The sequence below is a fragment of the Anabrus simplex genome, chromosome 8 (assembly GCF_040414725.1).
Source record: "Anabrus simplex isolate iqAnaSimp1 chromosome 8, ASM4041472v1, whole genome shotgun sequence".
Taxonomy (NCBI): domain Eukaryota; kingdom Metazoa; phylum Arthropoda; class Insecta; order Orthoptera; family Tettigoniidae; genus Anabrus; species Anabrus simplex.
Genome location: NC_090272.1, coordinates 89,882,275 through 89,904,114, shown reverse-complemented (window position 1 = coordinate 89,904,114; position 21,840 = coordinate 89,882,275). Strand labels below are relative to the sequence as shown.

The 21,840-nt window shown below is 39.7% G+C and overlaps 1 protein-coding gene across 1 annotated transcript in view; it reads left to right on the top strand.

Annotated features, from left to right (window-relative positions):
• Nucleotides 1–21,840, top strand: part of Utx (Utx histone demethylase) — a 381,209-nt gene that overhangs the window by 276,854 nt on the left and 82,515 nt on the right. The window contains exon 15 of the mRNA XM_067152335.2: nucleotides 2,232–2,540. Coding sequence (XP_067008436.2) covers nucleotides 2,232–2,540 — 309 coding nt within the window. The remainder of the gene's footprint in view (nucleotides 1–2,231; nucleotides 2,541–21,840) is intronic.

Here is a 21,840-nt window from a genome sequence, read left to right as displayed (position 1 = left end):
AGTTCAATGATGTTTGTCCTTTCTGGAAAATCTGCGTAAGTTTATTGAAACTGGGAGAGATGAATATTGTATTAAGATGTCTCTTAACATCCAGTCTTAGTTCATCTTGTGAATCCTTCAGCATTTTATTAATAGCTACCTATGTTTCAATAACTAGTTTTGAAGCAATGCTAGGTGTGTTAACGTTCAGTGAATTATGTTTCGGGCCTTTGGAAAGTATTGTACTTTCTTTCTCATTTATCACTATGTTCGATAAATTGACAAGTGGAGGGTGAAGCTGAGAAATAAGATTCTCAGAAGTACTGAAATTATTAGTCTTTTTTGAGGAATTATTATGTGATTTTGATTTGTTCAAGAGCACTTCACATTTATTCTCTAAGGTCGTCCGCTTTCGAGAACACGTTAATAGCCTATTGTAAACATGGTCTTGGAAAATGTTCCATTGAGCATTTGTAAGTTTATGAGTGACCTCAAGGTCTCATACAAACGGTTTTTTAAAAGAGCCTTTTTTCTTGTAAAGAAATTTTAGTTTGTTCTGTAACCATAACTTATTAGTTTTTGACTGAATTTTTTTGTTGGTGAGGAAGGATGTGTTGTTTATTAGCGCTTTTAGGAAAGTTAGGGGTTAAACTGTATGTAATGCATCTTTTAATGAAATCTATATCTTCGCCCAATTTCCCTATTTTAATTTTTAAGCCCATATATTGTTGGGCTTTAGATTTTGCCTGGTGGGACGAATCATTTAAAATTAAAAACATCTTTGGTCCGTATTGAAAGGAGAATAACATACAATTGAGGAAAGCATAATTGATCCACCTTTTTTCAATACAAAGTATGGTGTCCAAAGACATCGAAACGGTTCTAAATAAAAATATGGTGATTGTATTAACAACATACTTCGTATTGAAAAAAGGTGGATCAATAATGCTTTCCTCTATTGTATGTTAATCTCCTTTCAATACGGACCAAAGATGAAGTTTTTAATTTTAAATTAATCCCACAACGTGCTTGCTCAACTCGTTGGCTGAATGGTCAGTGTACTGGCCTTCAGTTCAGAGGGTTCTGGGTTCGATTTCCGGCCGGGCTGGGGATTTTAATCGCTTCTGATTAATTCTTCTGGCTCGGGGACTGGGTGTATTTGTCTGTCCCAACACTCTCCTCATCATATTCAGATAACATATCACACTACCAACCACCACAGAAACACGCAATAGTGATTACATCCCTCTACATAGGGTTGGCGTCAGGAAGGGCATCTGTCCGTAAAACAGGGCCAAATCCACATGTGTGCCGCAGTTCGCACCCGCGACCTCACAGGTGTGGGGGGGAAAAGCAGAAGCAAAAGAAAAAGAAAACTTGCTTGTTTAGCAGTCCTGCAGTTTCTGTTACCTTCAACAAGGCCACATGAAAGACGTTACCTTTCTAACGAATATCAAATGAACATCTTTTCAGAATCAATATATAATTCTTTTCTTTATTCAAAGAATTTGTAAATTCATTAATGATAAAAAAAAAGTTTTCTCAGAATCTTTATATGTTTCCATAACAACAGTACACGACTTTCCCCACAAGTTGTGCAAGAGAACTGCTTTCCAAGACCCATCACCAGATTGTGTATGCTCTATTTGTGACAGACCCTGTGAGCATTGCTATTTTAGTCCGTGCCAAAAGAGGACCAACTTGTTAAATTAATGTAGTAGTGAGAAGTGATATCAAAAATACTGCATAATAGAGTCTTAGGACATTACCTCTTGAGATGTTTTTCCGACATTCTGTCCAAGATTCTTTCTGCTGATCAAGCGAGTTGACAGTGTGGTACAGGTTTTGTAGCTGTGAGCTTGCATTTTGTGGATGATTAGTTCGAACCCCACCGTCACAGTCCTGGAGATGGTTTTTTGTGGCTTCCTATTTTCACACCAGGCAAATACTAATGCTGCTGCTGCTACTACTACTACTACTACTCACTTCTATCTCCTAGCCATATTCTATCCCATCATCGCCAGAAACCTATCTGAGTTGGTGGAACATTAAGCCACTGGTAAAGAAGAAAAAGGTGTTATTCCTATTGGTGTATTTTTAAATGGCCAGCTGTCTCACTGGATGTATAGACATTAAAGATATTGTCATTAATGCTACACATTCTTTTTTTATGACTGGCAAAATCATTGTATATGTCAAGTTGATTAAAAATTTTTTGTTTATCTTTGGTCTTCAACTTTTTCTTCTTCTAGGAGGAGGGTGAGAAATCATCTGGAACTCACAATAGTAACTTATCCGACTCTGACTCCAAGGACTCTACAGGAAATGTTCGGCGCAAAAGTAAAGGAGGTTCTGGTGGAAATTCTAATAGTAACAAGAGCGGTCCTAAAATGTTGAGATTTGGAACTAATGTGGATTTATCCGATGAACGCAAGTGGAAACCACAGTTGCAGGAATTGATGAAATTACCAGCCTTTGCACGTGTTGTTTCAGCTGGTAATATGTTATCGCACGTTGGGCATGTCATTCTAGGCATGAACACTGTCCAGCTTTATATGAAGGTGTGTATTTAACTCTTAATTTTCTTTTCTGCCATATCTTACAAAGTATGTATGTACCCAGCAAATGTATGTCTAAGTCTTGTCCCATTCCTCTATGGGGTTGGGTGTGAAATGAGTTGAATCTTCATAGCAAGTTTTTACGACCAAAAGCCCTTCCTGATGTCAACCTCATCAGAGGAGCTAATGAGAAGAAATGCCTGATGTGATATAGGATAGTAGGAAGGGAGAGGGTGAAATCGGGTGCTGGCACATAGCTGACTCCTGTCAAAAAGCACCACGGGATCTGCTCAAGGCTTAACATCTCTATCCGATGGACAAAGAATCGCCTTCAATAGCCTCATACGCCATGTGTGTATCCAGGAAATGAATATCTGATTTGCTATATGATGTCGAAGATTAGGACATATAGGCTATGTTATTTCATTTCGGTACTAACGTGTTACTAGCTTAATAATGGCAACACTGTAATGTGAAGAATGTTGTCCTCTGCTTCACATATACTACCAAATCTCTGGTGTATGGATTTGATGTTTAATTCCCAGTAGTTAATTCAAAAGAGTTCTTATGCCTCGGTGAATAATCCGTCGGTATATTTCAGCAATACAGTCATTGGTTCTGAAGCAGATGATGCTAATGCAGTGTTTATATCTAAAATGGTGACTGCTAGACTGCAGCACTTTATCGGTACCTCGCCTGTGGGACATCATTGACAGGGTCATGTAACATTCGGATGATGGTGGGTTCAAACTACTTGTCGACTCTAGTGGGTTTTTATAAATAAAAAATGTTATCATCTATTCTTTCCCATATCCATTCGATGTATAGTTCAGTATCATATTTATAACCCTGAAATTTGAAAAGTAATACAGTAAAATTTCATTATGTTTTTCTGAGGATTTATATTAAAATAAAATTGTAAACTACTGATACTAATGCTCCATTGAATATTACATTGGGAATGTTTGAAACCAATGAAGTCAAGTGCGTGAGATGCCAGCGGAATTTTTGAAGGCTGGTGTAAAAGATCTGGTTGTACATCTGAATAGATTGTTCAACAAGTTTTGGCACACACAATGACGATTGTCAGAAAGGTGTTATTATAAAGATCCCCAAGAAAGATGATTTAAGTGACTGCAATAACTGGCAAGGAATCTCCCTTTTTCAGTACCTTATGAAGCGTTCTCGATCATTCTACTCAGGTGTTTGGAAAAAGCCATTGATAACTGTTGCGAGCGGAACAGGTTAGATTCAGTCATGGCCGCTCATGTCCTGAACAGATGTCCACCCTGCATAATATTATCAAGCCGTGTATTGGTATATTAAGTTCCAGAAACCAGTTACTCTCAATTTTATTGATTTCAAGAAAGCTTTTGATATCATACATCGGGACTCCTTGTGGAACATCGTAAGAAGCTATGGTATCCCAGATATATTTATAAACGTCTTCAAAAGCCTATATCATAACAGCAGCTGTTGTGAGAGGATTGATAGGGGGACAGCAAACTTCATCATCAGTACAGGTGTCAGACAGGGCTCAGATCAGTTTTGTTATAGGGAAGGCGCTGAATGGACCAAGTGCTTAAATCTTGTTGAATGACACGTACAGCTCACTGACCTCTATTTTGCCAATGACGTCGGTGGAAACCAGTATTTCTCTACAAGACATGACTAACAGCTTGGACTGCGTATTCATGTTAATAAAACAAAAATCATGTTGATTGTTACATCATGCTACTGTCAGATGATCACCGTTGGGCTCCTGCCAGTCGAACAAGTGAAACAATTCACCTAACTTAGCCGTGTCTTATTGCAAGTTGGCAGTTTAGCTGTAGATGTCTACTACAGAATTGGCAAAGCCTTGGCAGTCTTTCAGCACTGTGAACCTTCTGGTCCACTTCAGCGGTCTATAATGAGACTAAACTCTAACTTTTATTAAAACACTTGTCATGCCAACAGCAATCTATACTACTGAAACTTGAAAAAATACAGTGCAAACAGAATGGAAACTAATGCATTTCACCTGTGTTGTTTGTGCAAAATATTAGGTATCACTTGGTGTGACCGAGTCGCCGATGAGGGAATTTTGTGACAAGAGTGGCTGCAGGATATTACAAGATATCGTGGTGGGATCTCGAATGCGTATAACGGGCCATATTCTTATCTTACCAGACAGCTGATATTCTAAGAATGCTTTACAGTGAGAGCCACCAGGAGGCAGGCAGAAGCCTGGTAGACCACGCAAAACACGGCGCCAAGCATTCAAAGAAAACCTACGAAGGGTTAATATCAGGTGGGACAATATCGAGAACGCTGCTTCAAATAGGACTTGTTGGCCGAAGCTTGCTGCCTTATGCGCTTTGTGTGGAAGGAACCAAAGATGATACCATATATAAAATATACTTTTATACAACAGAATCAGAATTTTTTTTTTTTTAACTGTTACGGAGTTATCCGTGGTAGTTAGAGGTGAAAGAAGGTGCGGGTGGGAATAGGTCTCGACTTACAAAATTAAAGTTAATTTTAAAACTTTCACGGCATAATCGTCGCACTTTTTATACAAAAATTTTCGAAAAAATTTGTAGGGTGCGACCATTATATGATGAATATTTAATACCAGTATTTGTATTACTCAAAAAATGTATTTATAACTAAATTGTATTTGATACAAATTTAAGATGCACGTAATACTCGCGTTTATACATCAAAATAATTAAAATAGTCTAAAACAAAATTCATAATTTTTCGCAACAATTCGGCGAACGTTTTTCCAACCTGAAAATAAAAATGAACGTATTAAGTTAATTTGTCATTAATTTGAGTATTAAAGTTAAAATATTACACTTGCAAAAAATTATCGCTTTGTTGTGAAATGCGGACTTACCGGTACACAATTTATTCCAAATCTTCGGTGTCGCTATCGCAGGTTTCGCTATCTGATGCGCCGTCCTCGCCTCTGTTAATACCAGTATCAGATTCTTCGTCTCCCTGCCACACTGCGTCATCTTCGGAACCGTCTAGTGCATTCGAAATCCCAGTCCTTTTGAAGCTCTTGGAGACTAGTTCAGGTGGTATAAGATCCCAACTCTTCTTCACCCACGAGCATAACAAGTCCAAGGGTGGACGCCTGATATTTCCGGCGGGCGTCAATTGCTGATCGCCGCTCATCATCCACTCGTTGTAAAATTGACGTAAGCGGTCTTTAAAGGGTTTATTAACACATACGTCTAGTGGCTGCAAAGCAGATGTTAGGCCACCAGGAATGACTATCTGCCGTGTCTTATTTGTAGTGAGAATTTGCTTCACTTCGTTCGTGAGGTGACCTCGGAAACTATCTAAAACAAGCAGAGCTGGTTGTTTTAGTAATGCACCAGGTCTTCTATTCCACACAGTTTTAACCCAATCCAGCATGAGTTCTACGTCCATCCAACCTTTTGGTTGCACTCATACATGAATTCCACGGGGTAACTGTATATTCTTAGGCATCGTTTTCCTCTTGAAAATGATGTAAGGCGGCAACTTTCTCCCGTCAGCTGTAATGGCTAACATTGCCGTGCATCGCAACTTCTCACTACCGCCGGTTTTCATTAATACACTCCGTGATCCTTTTAGCGCAATAGTGCTGTTGCGAGGCATATCAAAAAAGATTGGAGTCTGATCGGCATTACCGATTTGAGAAAGCAAGTACGAAGTTTCCTTGCGCAAACGTATGACAATCGGTGAAAATTTACAATCTTGTCCGTGTAATCAGCAGGCAACTTTTGGCTTAGTGTTGTTCTCCTTCGCACTGACAGATTGTGTCGTCGCATGAACCCCTTAATCCATCCATGAGTCGCCTTAAACTGAGTTATCGGTATGTTGTGTTTGCGCGCTACCTCCTGTCCCTTAATTTGTAACATTTCATATGATACACTGCAGCCATTGTTACGTATTTCACTGACGTACCTAAACACTTCTTCGTCAATTATAGGAAACTTCCCTGTTTTAGGACCTCTAAACGCGCGTCTAGAAGGGTTTGTGCTTTTTAGCTTGTTTTTTACTTTCCGCCAGTCACGCACCAACTTTTCACTCACAGAAAATTTTCTTTCTGCAGCTCTGTTCCCGTGCTGTTCAGCGAAGGCAATTACGCTTAGCTTGAAGCCCGCAGAATAGTTTCTATATTTACCCATAATCGCTTATAAATGCTTCACACGTTAATGTTTTGCGATATAAATGACTTTCCGTAATTGTTCACTATTAAAACAAATTATTTCTGCAAACACCCAAAACACAAATTAAAAACTTAAATTCTCACGCACACGTCTACAGTAATCACGTAAATCTGAAACAAATAAATGCATCTGTGATCTGTCCATTCCAGAGCAGCCAATACTGTTAGAAAGCAACGAAGCATGCAACAATTTGTCAGTTTAGCTCGTTGGTTGCGACACACTACTGCGCTTGCGCAAAGCTCGCAAACCGGAGCTCTAGCTAGCGCGGTGTAGATCTACTGTATAGTTGACTGTATTCCGAGACGTCAGTAACAAACATTCATTTTTTTCAACTTCTTTTAAACATACGGTAATTAGGTTAATATTTCTTCCCAGTTATTGATGATTTTACATTACATTACTGACGAGTTTATAAAATAAAACTTTAATAGCATTGGATAATAATTATCTTGACTGCTTGGATAAAAGTTTTCATCCCATGCCCGGACACTTATGACGTAGTAGTAAGATAAGAGTCTAGCGATGACAACTGAGACATCGTAAATAATTCGGCTGAATAATTCCGTGGAAATCTGCGTTATCGTCTTGGATTTCACTTTGTGCGCAATAACACAGGGGCCGGCCCCATGGTGTAGGAGTAGCGTGCTTGCCTCTTACACGGAGGCCTCGGGTTCAATTCTCGGCCGGGTCAGGGAATTTTACCTGTATCTGAGGGCTGGTTCAAGGTCCATTCAACCTACCTAGCCGGTATTTCCTGGCGACGTTGCCGATAAGCGATAACTTACAGCCTTACGTATTTCAAATGGGAACTCATAATATGTAGGTGGTTAATAAATAGTACACTGTCTCGCGACCACGTTGTCAAACTGCCGATAGTCTACCGGTAAGCCATGCGTCGTACATATACCGGTATTATTTATTTATACGTTGAGCAACATGTCGCAAACGTGACTGTGTTGCCAAATTGCCCATAAACCATACACGTATTTAAATTGCGCATTCATGTGCAACTTACGTTGCAGTTCCATTTACCTTTTAACCAGATTAGTGAACAAAATTTGGACGTGCGACGATTATGTAATTAAAGGTTTAAAGTCCGATTTTTGTATTGAAAATAAAGGATGCGACGATTACGCGGTGGCGACGATTATGCCGTGAAATACGGTATTTTCAACAGACAACAAGGTTTAACAATTTTCATATTAGACTTTCAAAACTCAACAACTAACAAGTCAGCAACAAGCCAAAATCAGGTACAAAGAAATTACAAGATTTCGGGTGTTATTACCAAAATCTGGGCTTCAAGCTCCAAGTGTAATTCCTGAGCTCTCAGCTCACAACTACCATTGCTGAAGGGCATAAAACCCCTAAGTACAAGGAGCACTTGCTCCTAATTACAGTGTTAAGAAAAAGAGCAGACCCGCTCTCAATTTGACAAGCCTATCAAAGGCTACAACAAACTTCATTTCTATCTGCCCTTAAGGCACACCAAGAAACGGGGGTATTTGATACCCAACCTACAGGGCCTTTACATGGGGAAAATAAAACATCAGGTTAAGTTACTGGTCCATAATACAAAATAGAATGGAGGCGAAGCTTGCACTCCTAATACACTTTTGAAACCTACTTGGCACTAAGCCGCTTACGCAAGGGCTAATCCCATACTAAGGAGGTGACACGATAAGAAAACTTTATTACATTACGAAGAGAAGAAAAACGATCATGAAAACGTAGTCACCTCAAAACAATATGAGTGGGAGCTCGAGAGGGTTAGGCACTCTCTATCCCAATTTATAGTTAAAGAGACGACATTTTACCAAATGTCTATTACATATTAAAGATAGGTTACATGAGAAAAGTTTCGAAACTGCCCCGAGGGTTAAACTGCTGAGCTAGCAAGAAATAAATTTATTAAACGGCCATTACCTTGTGGATGAACTGCTGCCCGAAGAAAGAGGCGCTACCCGCCTCCTGCTACATAATCGCTCACTAAGCAAGATGTCGATGAAGTGGCACCGAGACAAGAAAATCAGCAGTTTAAATACATTCGAGACCTTTCAAGAATGAGTACACACACCCCCCTCAACTTCATTGGATAGCTTAAAGCAACATATCCATATCGGAGAAGACATACGTTATTGGTCAAAAATTAATTAGAGAAATTCGGGATTGGCTAAATTCAAAACAAGCGGGTAGAAATGATTAATGTTGCCAACCCACAAACCACAGAACAAAATTCAGTAAGGTCAAAAACTTATGAACACAAAACTTCTTCAAGAAGGTTCATTACTTTGCAACAGAGTGCGTAATCCTAGGTTTTTCTCTGTAGACACATCTAGAAGAGAATGTCCACACTTCTTGATACGGAATAAACAAACACAAATCAAAATAGACACAGTTCAGAACACTTCAAGATTACCAAATTTACCGTAGTGACATCTTTTAAGAAATAGTAGAATTGGTTCAGTTTTCAAGGTTCCAAACTCCTGTAGAGGAGTTTAACTTGGCACAATATTTGAATTAGCGGCATGGAGGTGTATCGCCCGGTACAAAAACGATCTTCATTTAGTCTATGTTTTGTTAGTTATGGCCACTGTAAATTTCGCCCTCAATGATAATTGAATCATAATCCCCTTAGGAACAACTGAATTCATGGAAATGTGCATGGGCTCATGCTTACGATCTTTTCATCATCTTCCTCAGCTAGCTCTTGCACACTGTACTTGAACTATCTCAAAGATGATCACAACATTTTCAACATCATCATAACATATTCTTCAAATGATGCACCATCTTCTATTTTCCTTCGTACTTCATCATCATCATCATCATCATCTGCAGTTTCCAGCTGTTGGGCCGGGTTTGCTTGGAACGTAAGCCTCTCCTCTTGTCTTCCCACCACTTCTTCCACTTCTTCCTAGTCACTCTTGCCCAGTCCTCTCCTCTTCTCTGTACACACTCTTCCACTCCTTTTATCCACCTGTCTCTTGGTCTCCCTCTTTGCCGTTTACCTGTTACCTCCATTTTGTGCATCCTCCTCGGTATCCTTCTGTCATTCTCTTCATGTGTCCATACCATCTAAGTCTAGATGCCTCTATCCTATTCTGTAGTGGCTCTTCTTATACTATATCTCAAACCTTCTCATTTCTCATCTTATCCCATCTTGTCACCCCTATCCTGCTTCTCAGAAATTTCATTTCACTTGCTTTACGCCTCTCTGCTTCATTACCCAAGTTTCAGCTGCATACGTTGGAACAGGTATATAGTACACCCTGTATACCCCTTTGCTTCTCCTTGCTCCAAACCAGGCTTCTGACACTTTTCAGGAATGCTCCTGCTTATCTTCCACGCTCTATTATTTCCTTATCATTTCTTCCACTTTCCTCTATGATACTTAGTACTTGAAACTCTCTACCTTCCTAAGCTGTTCCCCTCCAAGCATTAACCCTCTCGTAGGTCTCTCCTTTCTAGTTGTGAACACTCTCTTCTCTTTTGAGCATTAAATTTCATTCCATACTGTTCCACCTCATCTACCCAAGCATCTGTTCCTGGATATCCTCTTTCTTTTCTCCCCAGACTGACAGGTCATTTGCAAACATCATCACTTTCATTTTTCCTTCTCCAATTTTCCTTGCCACTTTTGTCCTTATCTTGTCCATTGTTACTACGAAGAGCAAAGGTGACAGAGCACTTCCTTGTTTTATCCACCTTTTTTGCTCAAACCAGCCTGTTCTCTCTCCTCCTATTTTCACACAACTGACACTCCCATTGTACATTTCCTTTACTCTTTCTATGGTCTGTTCCTCGACACTTTTTTTTTTTTGTAAGGCTTCCCATACCTTGTTTCTACACACACGGTCATAAGCTTTCTGAAAGTCCACGAAGGCCATCACAAGATCCTTACTCCATTCATAATGACGCTCTTGTAGTTGCCTTACTGCGAATATAAGGTCTACTGCGGACCTTCCTGATCTGAAACCATACTGCTCTTCTCTTAACTTTTCTTTCACCTTTTCTGATTCTATTCTCAAATCTTCTCAAACACCTTTGCACAGTGACATGTCAAATCCAACCCCTTGTCCACATCATGGGAGATGGGCAACGTCATCAAGTAGGGAAGAGCCTGTGGGGGTGAAGTACAGTGGGGACTGTGTGGGCCCCGAGACCGCTATGGTAGCTGTGAAGGCCCTACAGGAAACCTGAAAGAGATGGCGGCTAAGGGGGCTCTGGTGAAGTCACGATAGGCCTAGCAAGCTGGTGATGGATATTAACTCGCTTTCACGGAAACAAGGAACGATTCGTTCATCATCATTCATCATAAATTGAATTGTCATCATTGTTAGCATCATTTGGGACTTCACTGTTTCGATATACAGCTTTCCAGTAGCATGTATGGATTGTAAATTCTGAAATTTAATGCCTTGAAGATGTGATGTAATGCCCTGTTCATCATTTGACCGGGTTAGGAATGGAATGAATGAAGCCCTCATCTAACTTTGAGGATAGGAATTATGCCGCCTACTGAAGCCTGTCATATTCCTCTGGGGCATTGATTAATGACTGACAGATAAAATGATTTGGAGAGTGTTGCTGGAATGAAAGATCATAGGGAAAAGTTCAATACCCAGAGAAAAACCTGCCCCACCTCAGCTTTGTCCAGCACGAATCCCACCTGGAGCGACCTGGATATGAATCGCAGAACCCAGATGTGAGAGGCCGGCGTACTGCCACCTTAGCCACAGAGGCTCTTGTTCCATCGTACTCCCAAGAGTTAATAAATTTCCCAACTGATCTCGTAAATAGTTCATTGTGTACCTTAGTTATTATTGCCCTGTACTGCCTTCAAAATATCCCCTTTTGAGACTACACCGATTCCAGCGGCGCTGCCTCAATCGGAAACATTTCTGGAAGTTATTTTCTTGAAACATGTTCAATGCGGCCTCCAATTCAGTTTGATTTTCCTTCATCATCTGAAATCTGTGCTCCTTCAGCTGCATTTTGGGTAGAGTAGAGTAGAGTAGAGTAGAGTAGAGTAGAGTAGAGTAGAGTAGAGCACTATGGGCAGGGTCATTGTACTGGTGAATGAGCCACGTATTGTTTTGTCGCTGATCAGGTTGCTTTCTTCTCATATCCTTCTGCAGACACTTCAGAACTTTGGAATAGAATTCAGCTTAACTGTTTGAAGACATAGAACAAACTGCTTGATGAGCAATTCCTTTTTGTTGTGGAGAAAAATAACAAATTGACATGCAAATAGTGTTTTTGATTTGCCTCGTTTTCTTCGGTTGAGATGACCCTGGATTTCTCAGCTGACCAGATTGTTGCTTGGTCTGCTTCATAAGCATAAAACCAGCTTTCATCCCCTTTAACGATATTGGAAAGAAAGGCGTTGTGTTAGTTCTTAGTTGTTCTTTGAGGTCCAAGCTATAAAGTCTTCTGACAGACATTGACCGCTGAAGGGAGAGTCCCTTTCTCGTCATGAATCAGGCTATCCAGCAACGGCTCACATTCAGTTCCGTTCGGCTATATCCTGTTTTGTCACTATTTCATGTACCTAAATTGTAGCATTTTATGTGAAACATGTACATCATCATGTAAACACTTGACATGTTGAAGCAGTTCATTTAAACCTCAGAAAATTTTCCACTTTTTGGCTCCTGGAACTTGTCTTGATTTGTTGGTGTTTTCAAGAGAAACTTTATATGTTCATCAGTAGCGCACATTCAACTCGGTCCATTAAATTTTCGGCCCGTAGTAGATTGAATTGCGCAAATTTTACAACTCTGTAAAACTTAGAATGCTTCTGCACAACCTGCTTATAAAGAGTCACGTTAGATAGCAAATTATGGTATTGTAATACACTGGGATCTATCTCGTACCTTATGTCTTGCATACACCATGTACTGGTATACCGAAATTGCAGCTAATTCAACAGTATTTTATTCCATAAGGGAAAGGAATGAAGAAACTAAGAATGGGGTACACCTTGTACTGGATGGGTAACTGTAAAGAGAAAGGAAATGGAGTGGGATTTGCAGTAAATCGGAATGTTGAAGAAATAGCTGAGGTTGAGTATGTAAATGAAAGAATTATAATAATGCACAAACATGTAAACAATGAACTACAGAAGATAGTACAGGTGTATGTTCTACAGACAGGATGTAGCGTGGAAGAAAAAGAAGAGTTCCTCAATGAACTGGGAACACGTATTTTTGAAGATGGGATCATGATAATGGGAGATCTGAATGCTCATTTGGGAACTGACAGAATGAGATATGAGAATGTTCTGGGCGCACATGGGTATGGCGATAGAAATGAAGATGGAGAGAAACTGTTGGACTTTTGTATAAAAAATAAAGTGACAATAAAGAACACATGGTTTATGAAGAGGAATAGCCATAAGATCACCCGATATAGTTGGGATGGACAATATGGAACACTCGTCGATTTTTTAACAACAGACAGAAAATGGGGAAGATACGCCGTGCATAGCTACAAGTATTTAACTGATGCGGTTCAGAGTTTGGAAGAAGTTGATGAGTGTTAGGGAGAACCTTGATGGATATGCTAAAGACAAATTGGAATTAAATTTAAAGAACAATCCAGATGTGGAAACCTTTACAACTTTGACTGAACTCCCTGTACTAGTGCTGAAAAGATATGCTTCATTGGTTTCTGTAGTTGTCAAGTGGAGTTTCTCTCACTATATAAGAATCTACTGAGCTCAATGCGCCAGTGGCTTACTGTCAAAAACATTGAAATGTTGTGTGCAATCCAATATAAAGAGTTTAATTATTAGAACCCAGTAAATGGGATAAAGAAAGATCATGTAATTGGTGTAAATGTTAATAATGTGATTTCAACAACACCCTTTTTTTCACCTTTTTGTATGTATTTTTAGAACTTTTCCCCCTTTTTTGACCATACTTTCTATCCTTAAAATCCTTTCCCTACCGATGACAAAGATTGCTTATAAATATCCAAATACAGCATATTGCAACAGTAAATGTTGATTACGTCGGCTAGCTGAACACGAGACTCGACATAGGGATGTCCGTCAGTATCTAATTTGTTACAGAGGAGAGGGAAGTGAAATAAGTATAATGGAATGTTTATAATTTTGCTCAAAAGTTTATTCATAAAATAAAATCAAGAATTCAACATCAACTCAGCACAGCAGTTACTAGTACTTCTCCTGGGATTGAGCTGGTCCTGGTACACTGCAGGATCAAAATGTTCGTTCATGACACCGAATAATTGCAATATAATATCACTGAATTTGATGTACACTGTCATTACTACTGGATTGAGTTGAGTAATAAATTAAATTGAACTCTTAATTAAATCTGTGATGTATCAGCCACGGAAAATACATACATACATTATCATTATAGACTTTTATGCCTTTCAGCGTTCAGTCTGCAAGCCTCTGTGAATTTACTAAACGTCGCCACAATCCTCGATTTGCAACTAGTGTTGTGGCCTCATTTAGTTCTACACATCTTTAAATCGTTAGAAAACAGAGTCTATTCGCCTCACATAACCCCACAACCGAAGCCGGTATATGCGTACAGCTTCATCCATCGAGTTCATTCCTAAATTAGCCTTTATCTCCTCATTCCGAGCACCCTCCTGCCATTGTTCTCACCTGTCTGTACCAGCAATCATTCTTGCTACTTTCATGTCTGTTACTTCTAACTTATGAATAAGATATCCTGAGTCCACCCAGCTTTCGCTCCCGTAAAGCAAAGTTGGTCTAAAAACAGACCGATGTAAAGATACCGGTAGTTTCTTCTGGAAGCTGACTTCCTTCTTACAGAATACTGCTGATCGCAACTGCGAGCTCACTGCATTAGCTTTACTACACCTTGGTTCAATCTCACTTACTATATTACCATCCTGGGAGAACACACAACCTAAGTACTTGAAATTATCGACCTGTTCTAGCTTTCTATCACCAATCTGACATTCAATTCTGTTGAATTTCTTACCTACCGACATCAAATTAGTCTTCGAGAGGCTAATTTTCATACCATACTCATTGCACCTATTTTCAAGTTCCAAGATATTAGACTGCAGGCTTTCGGCACAATCTGCCATTAAGACCAAGTCGTCAGCAGAGGCCAGACTGCTTACTACATTTCCACCTAACTGAATCCCTCCCTGCTATTTTAAACCTTTCAGCAGATGATCCATGTCAACTACGAACAGCAAAGGTGAAAGATTACAGCCTTGTCTAACCCCTGTAAGTACCCTGAACCAAGAACTCACAATTCTCACTGAAGCCCAATTGCCAACATAAATGCCTTTAATTGATTTTAATAATCTACTTTTAATTCCATAGTCCCCCAGTATAGTGAACATCTTTTTCCTCGGTAGCCTGTCATATGCTCTCTCTAGATCCACGAAACATAAACACAACTGCCTATTCCTCTCGTAGCATTTTTCAGTTACCTGGCGCATACTGAAAATCTGATCCTGACAGCCTCTCTGTGGCCTGAAACCACACTGGTTTTCATCCAACTTCCCCTCAATGACTGATCGCACCCTCCCTTCCAAGATGCCAGTGAATACTTTGCCTGGTATACTAATCAATGAGATACCTTGATAGTTGTTGCAATACTTCCTGTTCCCTTGCTTATAGATTGGTGCAATTACTGCTTTTGTCCAATCTGAAGGTACCTTACCAACACTCCACGCTAATTTTACTACTCTATGAAGCAATTTCATCCCTGCTCTCCCACTATACTTTACCATTTCAGGCCTAATTTCATCTATTCCTGCTACCTTATGACATGGAGTTTATTTACCATCCTTTCCAGTTCCTCAAGCATAATTTCACCAACATCATTTTCCTCCTCCCCATGAGCTTGGCTATTTGCAACACCACCAGGATGATTTCCTTTTACGTTGAGATGATGTTCAAAATATTCCCTCCACCTCTCCAGTGATTCCCTGGGATCTATTATGAGTTCACCTGAATTACTCAAAACACTGTTCATTTCCTTTTTCCCCTCCCTACCTAAGATTCTTTATTACTGTCCAGAAAGTTTTCCCTGCTGCTTGACCTAGCCTTTCCAGGTTATTACCAAAATCTTTCCATGACTTCTTTTTGGATTCAACAACTATTTGTTTCGCTCTGTTTCTTTCATCTACGTACAAATCCCTGTCTGCCTCGGCCCTTGTTTGGAGCCATTTCTGATAAGCCTTCTTTTTACGTTAACAGGCTGCTCTCAGTTCATTGTTCCACCAAGATGTTTGCCTTTTCCCATCTTTACACACAGTTGTTCCCAGGCATTCCCTTGCTGTTTCTACTACAGCATCCCCGTATGCTACCCATTCACTTTCTATATCCTGAACCTCCTTACTGTCTACTGTTCGAAACTTCTCACTAAGCATAGCCAGGTACTTCTAATTTCCTCATCCTGGAGATTTTCTGCCCTTATTCGTTTGCAGACAGATTTCACTTTCGCTACCCTAGGCCTAGGGACACTTAGTTCACTACAGATCAGATGGTGGTCCGTATCATCGAAATATCCGCGAAAAACTCGTACATTCCTAACAATTTCCTGAATTCAGAGTCTGTTAAGATATAGTCTATTATGGATCTGGTACCCCTAGCCTCTCATGGGTAGCGGTGAATAGCCTTATGCTTGAAGAATGTATTTGTAACAGCTAAACCCATACTAGCACAGAAGTCCAGCAAATGCTTCCCATCCCCATTAGCTTCTATATCTTCCCCACATTTACCAATCACCCTTTCATACCCTTCAATTCTATTCCCAACTCTCGCATTGAAATCGCCCATTAGCACTATTCTATCCTTGCTGCTGACCCTGAGCACGATGTCACTCAATGCTTCATAAAACTTGTCAACTTCATCCTCATCTGCACCCTCACATGGTAAATACGCGGACACAATTCTCGTCCTAATTCCTCCAACTGGCAAATCTACCCACATCATTTGCTCATTTACGTGCCTAACAGAAACTATGTTGTGTGCAATGGTATTCCTGATAAAGAGCCCTACCCCAGACTCTGTCCTTCCCTTTCTAACACCCGTCAAGTACACTTTATAATCTCCTATCTCTTCCTCGTTATCTCCCCTTACCCGAATATTACTTACTCCTAGCACATCCAGATGCATCCTATTTGCTGACTCAGCCAGTTCTACCTTCTTTCTTCCATAAGCCCCATTAATATTGATAGCTCCCCACCGAATTCCATTTCGTTTGCCAAGTTGTTTCCAAGGAGTCCCTCGCCTGTCAAATGGGAGTGGGACTCCATTACTCCCATAGGGCTGAGGCTTGCTTAAAATGTTCTGAGCTTGGTAAATTCATGAAGCGGGATGCTACCCTACTTGCACATAGTCTAAGTGAGGATCTCTCCTCTAACGGGTTATGGTCCACTAGTGAATTGTATAGTCCTAGCCGCATGAGCACAAGGAGGGCCATGACTCAGAATATATCCGAGATGCCCACTCCCATTCCATAGCAACTGGTGTCCTGACTCTCAGGACCACTTATTAGGTCACTCAGCCATTGCCCATGGTTCACGAACTAGGACATGACTACCGTAACCCACAAACATGAACCATCCACAAACATGTTACTTTATCAAAATCGGCTGAATAATTGTGTAGAAAATGAAATATTCCACCTTCAAACTTTACACAGTTCAAGTTTGAATTAATTCTTGAATTAAAATGAAACCAAGGAATTTGTTCTGTGAATTTAGTCCCGTTCACGATTAAATAAACAGCACACTGTCCTTTCTAGAACCGTCCTGGGTTCAACAGAAGTCCTACCTGGATAATTAAGAACTGTTAACTACACCAGTTTTATTAACCACAGTTCTAAGACTGTGTTCTATCGTGAATCTGGTCACTTGGAAAATAAATCCTAAGTTCAATAGCACTGTTAACCGCTTAACTGAGGAATAGTTTCATAACATCAACCAGCCAGTGGGTAATTATTCAGCGCTACGCGCACTTTCGGAGTGGGTACAGTAGCGTGCGAAGGCCTGCAGATTACAAGGTGTCATGTGGTCAGCATGACGAATCCTCTCGGCCGTTATTCTTGGCTTTTGAGACCGAGGCCACTATCTCACCGTCAGATAGCTCCTCAGTTCTAATCGCATAGGCTGAGTGGACCTCGAACCAGCCCTCAGGTCCAGGTAAAAATCCCTGACCTGGCCGGGAATCAAACCTGGGGCCTCCGGGTAAGAGGCAGGCATGCTACCCCTACACCATGGGCCGGCGTAGATGTAAATACTCAACAGAAAAATATATTTTACTTGATTTATTTAAATTGAGTGTTATAGTAGGAATTCAATAGCATTATGTTACTACAGTTTTTCTTGTAAACCCATAAATATATACACAGTGTATTCACACAAAAGTGAATTTAAAAAGTGTTCCTTTCATTATTATGATATTTTTAAAGTTCTCAGATATGCATCAATAGGTTCTACATACTTTCTGGTTCATGGGTCATTCAGAAATTGCGCACAGTATGGTAAATACGGAAGCAAGGGCAAGCACAAGGTGCCACGTCACATTCCTCACAGTAGTAGACAGTTTCCCGTCGCCTCTGGTTTGACAGGCACACAACACAACGTTTTCTTGAGTGATTTCTACATCCGTTCGGCGGATTCTCAGATTGAAATAATAACATTAAGTTATTTATTAGACCACCTAATCAATACAAAATCGTCTTGGATGATTTACATAAATTTGTTAGCTAATAGTGGTACATGTTTCGCCTTCCCTGAAGGCATCATCAGCCATAGTCTTAACTTTAAATTAAAAATAAGCGTCTAAATAACATGTAGTAATGAAATGAATTTTAAAATCTTGAAGAGATTTGAAGTAAAATAACATTAAAAATAACAATGATGGTTTGAAAATACAATGTGATGAGATACAATAGTGGAAGTATTAACAAAATTAACATTAGAAGGCTGCTAAAATAAGTACAATAGATAAAACAACAGATTGTTATACAACAAGTAGTAAGATTGCATAAAAGTAAAGTTGATAGTCTGGCGGTTATAATTAGATGATGGCGAAAAATCTTATATAATGAAAGTAAAGAAGAGAGAATAAAAGTCAAAGTTAGTCGAGAGATTCTCAGATAATCAACGTCTTTCCTAACCAAGCCATTATCACGTCACACGGAACAGTTTACCATCATATACAGACCATTTTACAAAAAGTTACCAGAACCTGGACAATGGAGTTCGCAGAACTCTTGTATTGTAGTAACAACAACAGTGATGACAACAACTCGCAAATTTAGTTATTTCAATGTACATATACACAAATTATTTACGAAGAATTTGGCGCGGAACGTACGAGGTAACACAAGACAGCTGTTGGACTGCCACCTAGGCGTGAACTACCCGACTGGCGTGAGACCGGATAGAAATTAATAGGACAGCAATAATCACATCTGATAAGAATGGAATTTGTTTTAAATTACGATAGTAGATGGCAGAAGTTATTAATAGTCAGATACCTATAGGAGGCTAACCCTACTTAAGAACACATTTAGAAGTACACAACGCCTAGAGGCGTCAAAGCCAACACTCGTGCGACAGCTGTTGACGCCTTTAGGTGTCAAACCCAGTTAAGGGGTTAAATTCAACTACTTGTGTCAGTAGCTTGTAACATAAACGTAGTTTGACGAAATGTTCTAACACCTTGGTAGAGTAATCTTGCACTTTGACATTTTACTACCACAAATTCAATCACCTGTACAGTTTGAAATACCGAGTTACGTTTTGCTATTAGCACAGTTGTATCACTTGTTAGAGTTAAATACAAAATTATGTACAGTTTTGACGTTTCACTAACAACAATGATTTACCACCTTTAGCATTCAATGTTAAATCACTTTGTAAGTTTAAACACTGTCATTCTAATCCTATCATCTCTTGTCATTCAAACATCAAATTAGGTTTAAGTACTTGGTAACATAGTATCGTATTAGTGAGGAAATATAAGTTCAGTTCACACTGTTCCTGTAAATAGTTAACACCTTAACTGTTCACGTCCTAACTCATACGCAACTTCTATTACCACACATAAATGATACTGTAATTCTTCTAAGTCTTGCAGGTGTGTTGTAGAATCAGAGTTCAATAGCACGCGGACTTAAACTTTTATCAGAAAGTCGAACTGGCGACTTATATCACGGCAGAAGAATGACCAATGTCCGACCGACCGGCCTCGACTGTGGCACAAGGTAGACTGAGTTGACAGCGAAATGCCTCCCTTTTTATGCGGGATCCCCTAGAGATTGTGACTGTTAACATATTTCTTTCAAACTTGGGAGTCATAATAATTAAAAATTGGGCTACGCAGCGACTTAATTCATCTCTTCATACCTTAATCCACTCAAAGGATATCAACGATGGAAAGAATAGAACATTTTATCAGCTGACGCAATGTAGCCTTGACCGCGTTCCCCAGTTTGTGACATCACAACTCCTCGTCACTCTCAGCTGGCATGCTTGTAGGCTGCTGGATGAGCTTGCTCGACGGACGATATAACTTCACACATTGGGGACTCTAACTTAGAACAGTATTCCTGATGCAATATAAGTATTCCAACAGTATGCACTAGCCTTGCGTCTTGGTAGGTGTGCTGAGTACCAACTGATGAATCCAGCTTAGCACATGGGGATCAAATGCTGGGAACCAGGAATGAGTTAGCTGGAAAATTTATAATGTCCAATAACGGACCATTTATATTGGTATTATAAATTTACTCATTTGGGACAAATATTTCAGATTCCCTATGGGAATCAACATCTATATCGTCTGATGGCCAAGCAGGCATCAATTTTTGGTAATGAGACAAGAACTCTCATAGTGCATTGGCACTGCCGATATCTGCAAGTAACGTACGCAGTGTCCTCCACGATATGCACTAGCCATGCATCTTGGTGGGTGTGGTATTTACCAGCTGATGACCCCAACTTAGCACGCAGGGGTGAAACGCTGGCAGCCATGTATGAGTTAGCTAGAAAATTTATAATGTCCAGTAACGGACCATTTATATTGGTATTATAAATTTACTTATTCGGGACAAATATTTCAGGTTCCCTGTGGGAATCAACGTCTATATTGTCTTCCTCGTCTATATCATAGGAATGTTTGTTAAGCCATGGTGTTTTATGGGCATTCGCCACTTTTGTGCAAAGAACAAGGCATATAGAATACATACTGTATAGTAATCCAATGAATAAAGCACTTGCACTTGGGAGTCAGAATAGGTATCTTCTCGTCTTTGAATGTTTTTTTTTTTGCATGATTATGTTTGCGGGTGAGTTATCCAAGTGCATTATTTGAATATTTGAAATGCGCCTCGTTGGATACATTTTGGAAATATTTTTTTTCCATGGCATTTGAAAGGTTTAAACTGTGAGTCAATGTTAATTGCACACAGGAACGTGTCTTATAATATTTTGTGACCTAGCAATGGTTGGTATTTCTGATGATAATTGTTACGGAGTTTCTGTGGAGCAGGAAGAGGTGAAAGAAGGTGCTAGTGGGAATGGGTCTATCTACTATATAAAAGTTTAAGTTAAAACTTTAACATAGGTTATAATTCTTTTCCAATCACAAACTTAACAAATTTTTCCCTTAGTGAAATAACAGGGTTTCAGCTACAAATAGCAATCTTGAAACAATAATTGGAAAACCCAAGATTAGAGAATTTAACAGATTTGGTCTTCAAGCCCCTAATTTCCAACTTCACAATACCGCCAATTAGAGTTTACATAGACAAGGAGAAATCTCCCAAAATAAGAGCACTTTGCTCTATCCGATACAAATTTACAGCCTTCCTGGGGCACCCCTCAGTGTTATAGTTGAATTAGAAATCACAGAAAAGAGCTTACGTGCTCTCCCACTTTAAGCAAGGAGACTCTGCTCCTAATTTCTTACAGCCCACTTAAGCCAACATTACACCAAAAATCTTACAAATTTCTGGCCTCTCTAGGCCCAACCTACCCAAACTATTGGGCCTTCGTGGAAGAGAAAAACAGGTTAGATTACTGGCCCAAACACAAAATGAATGGAGGTG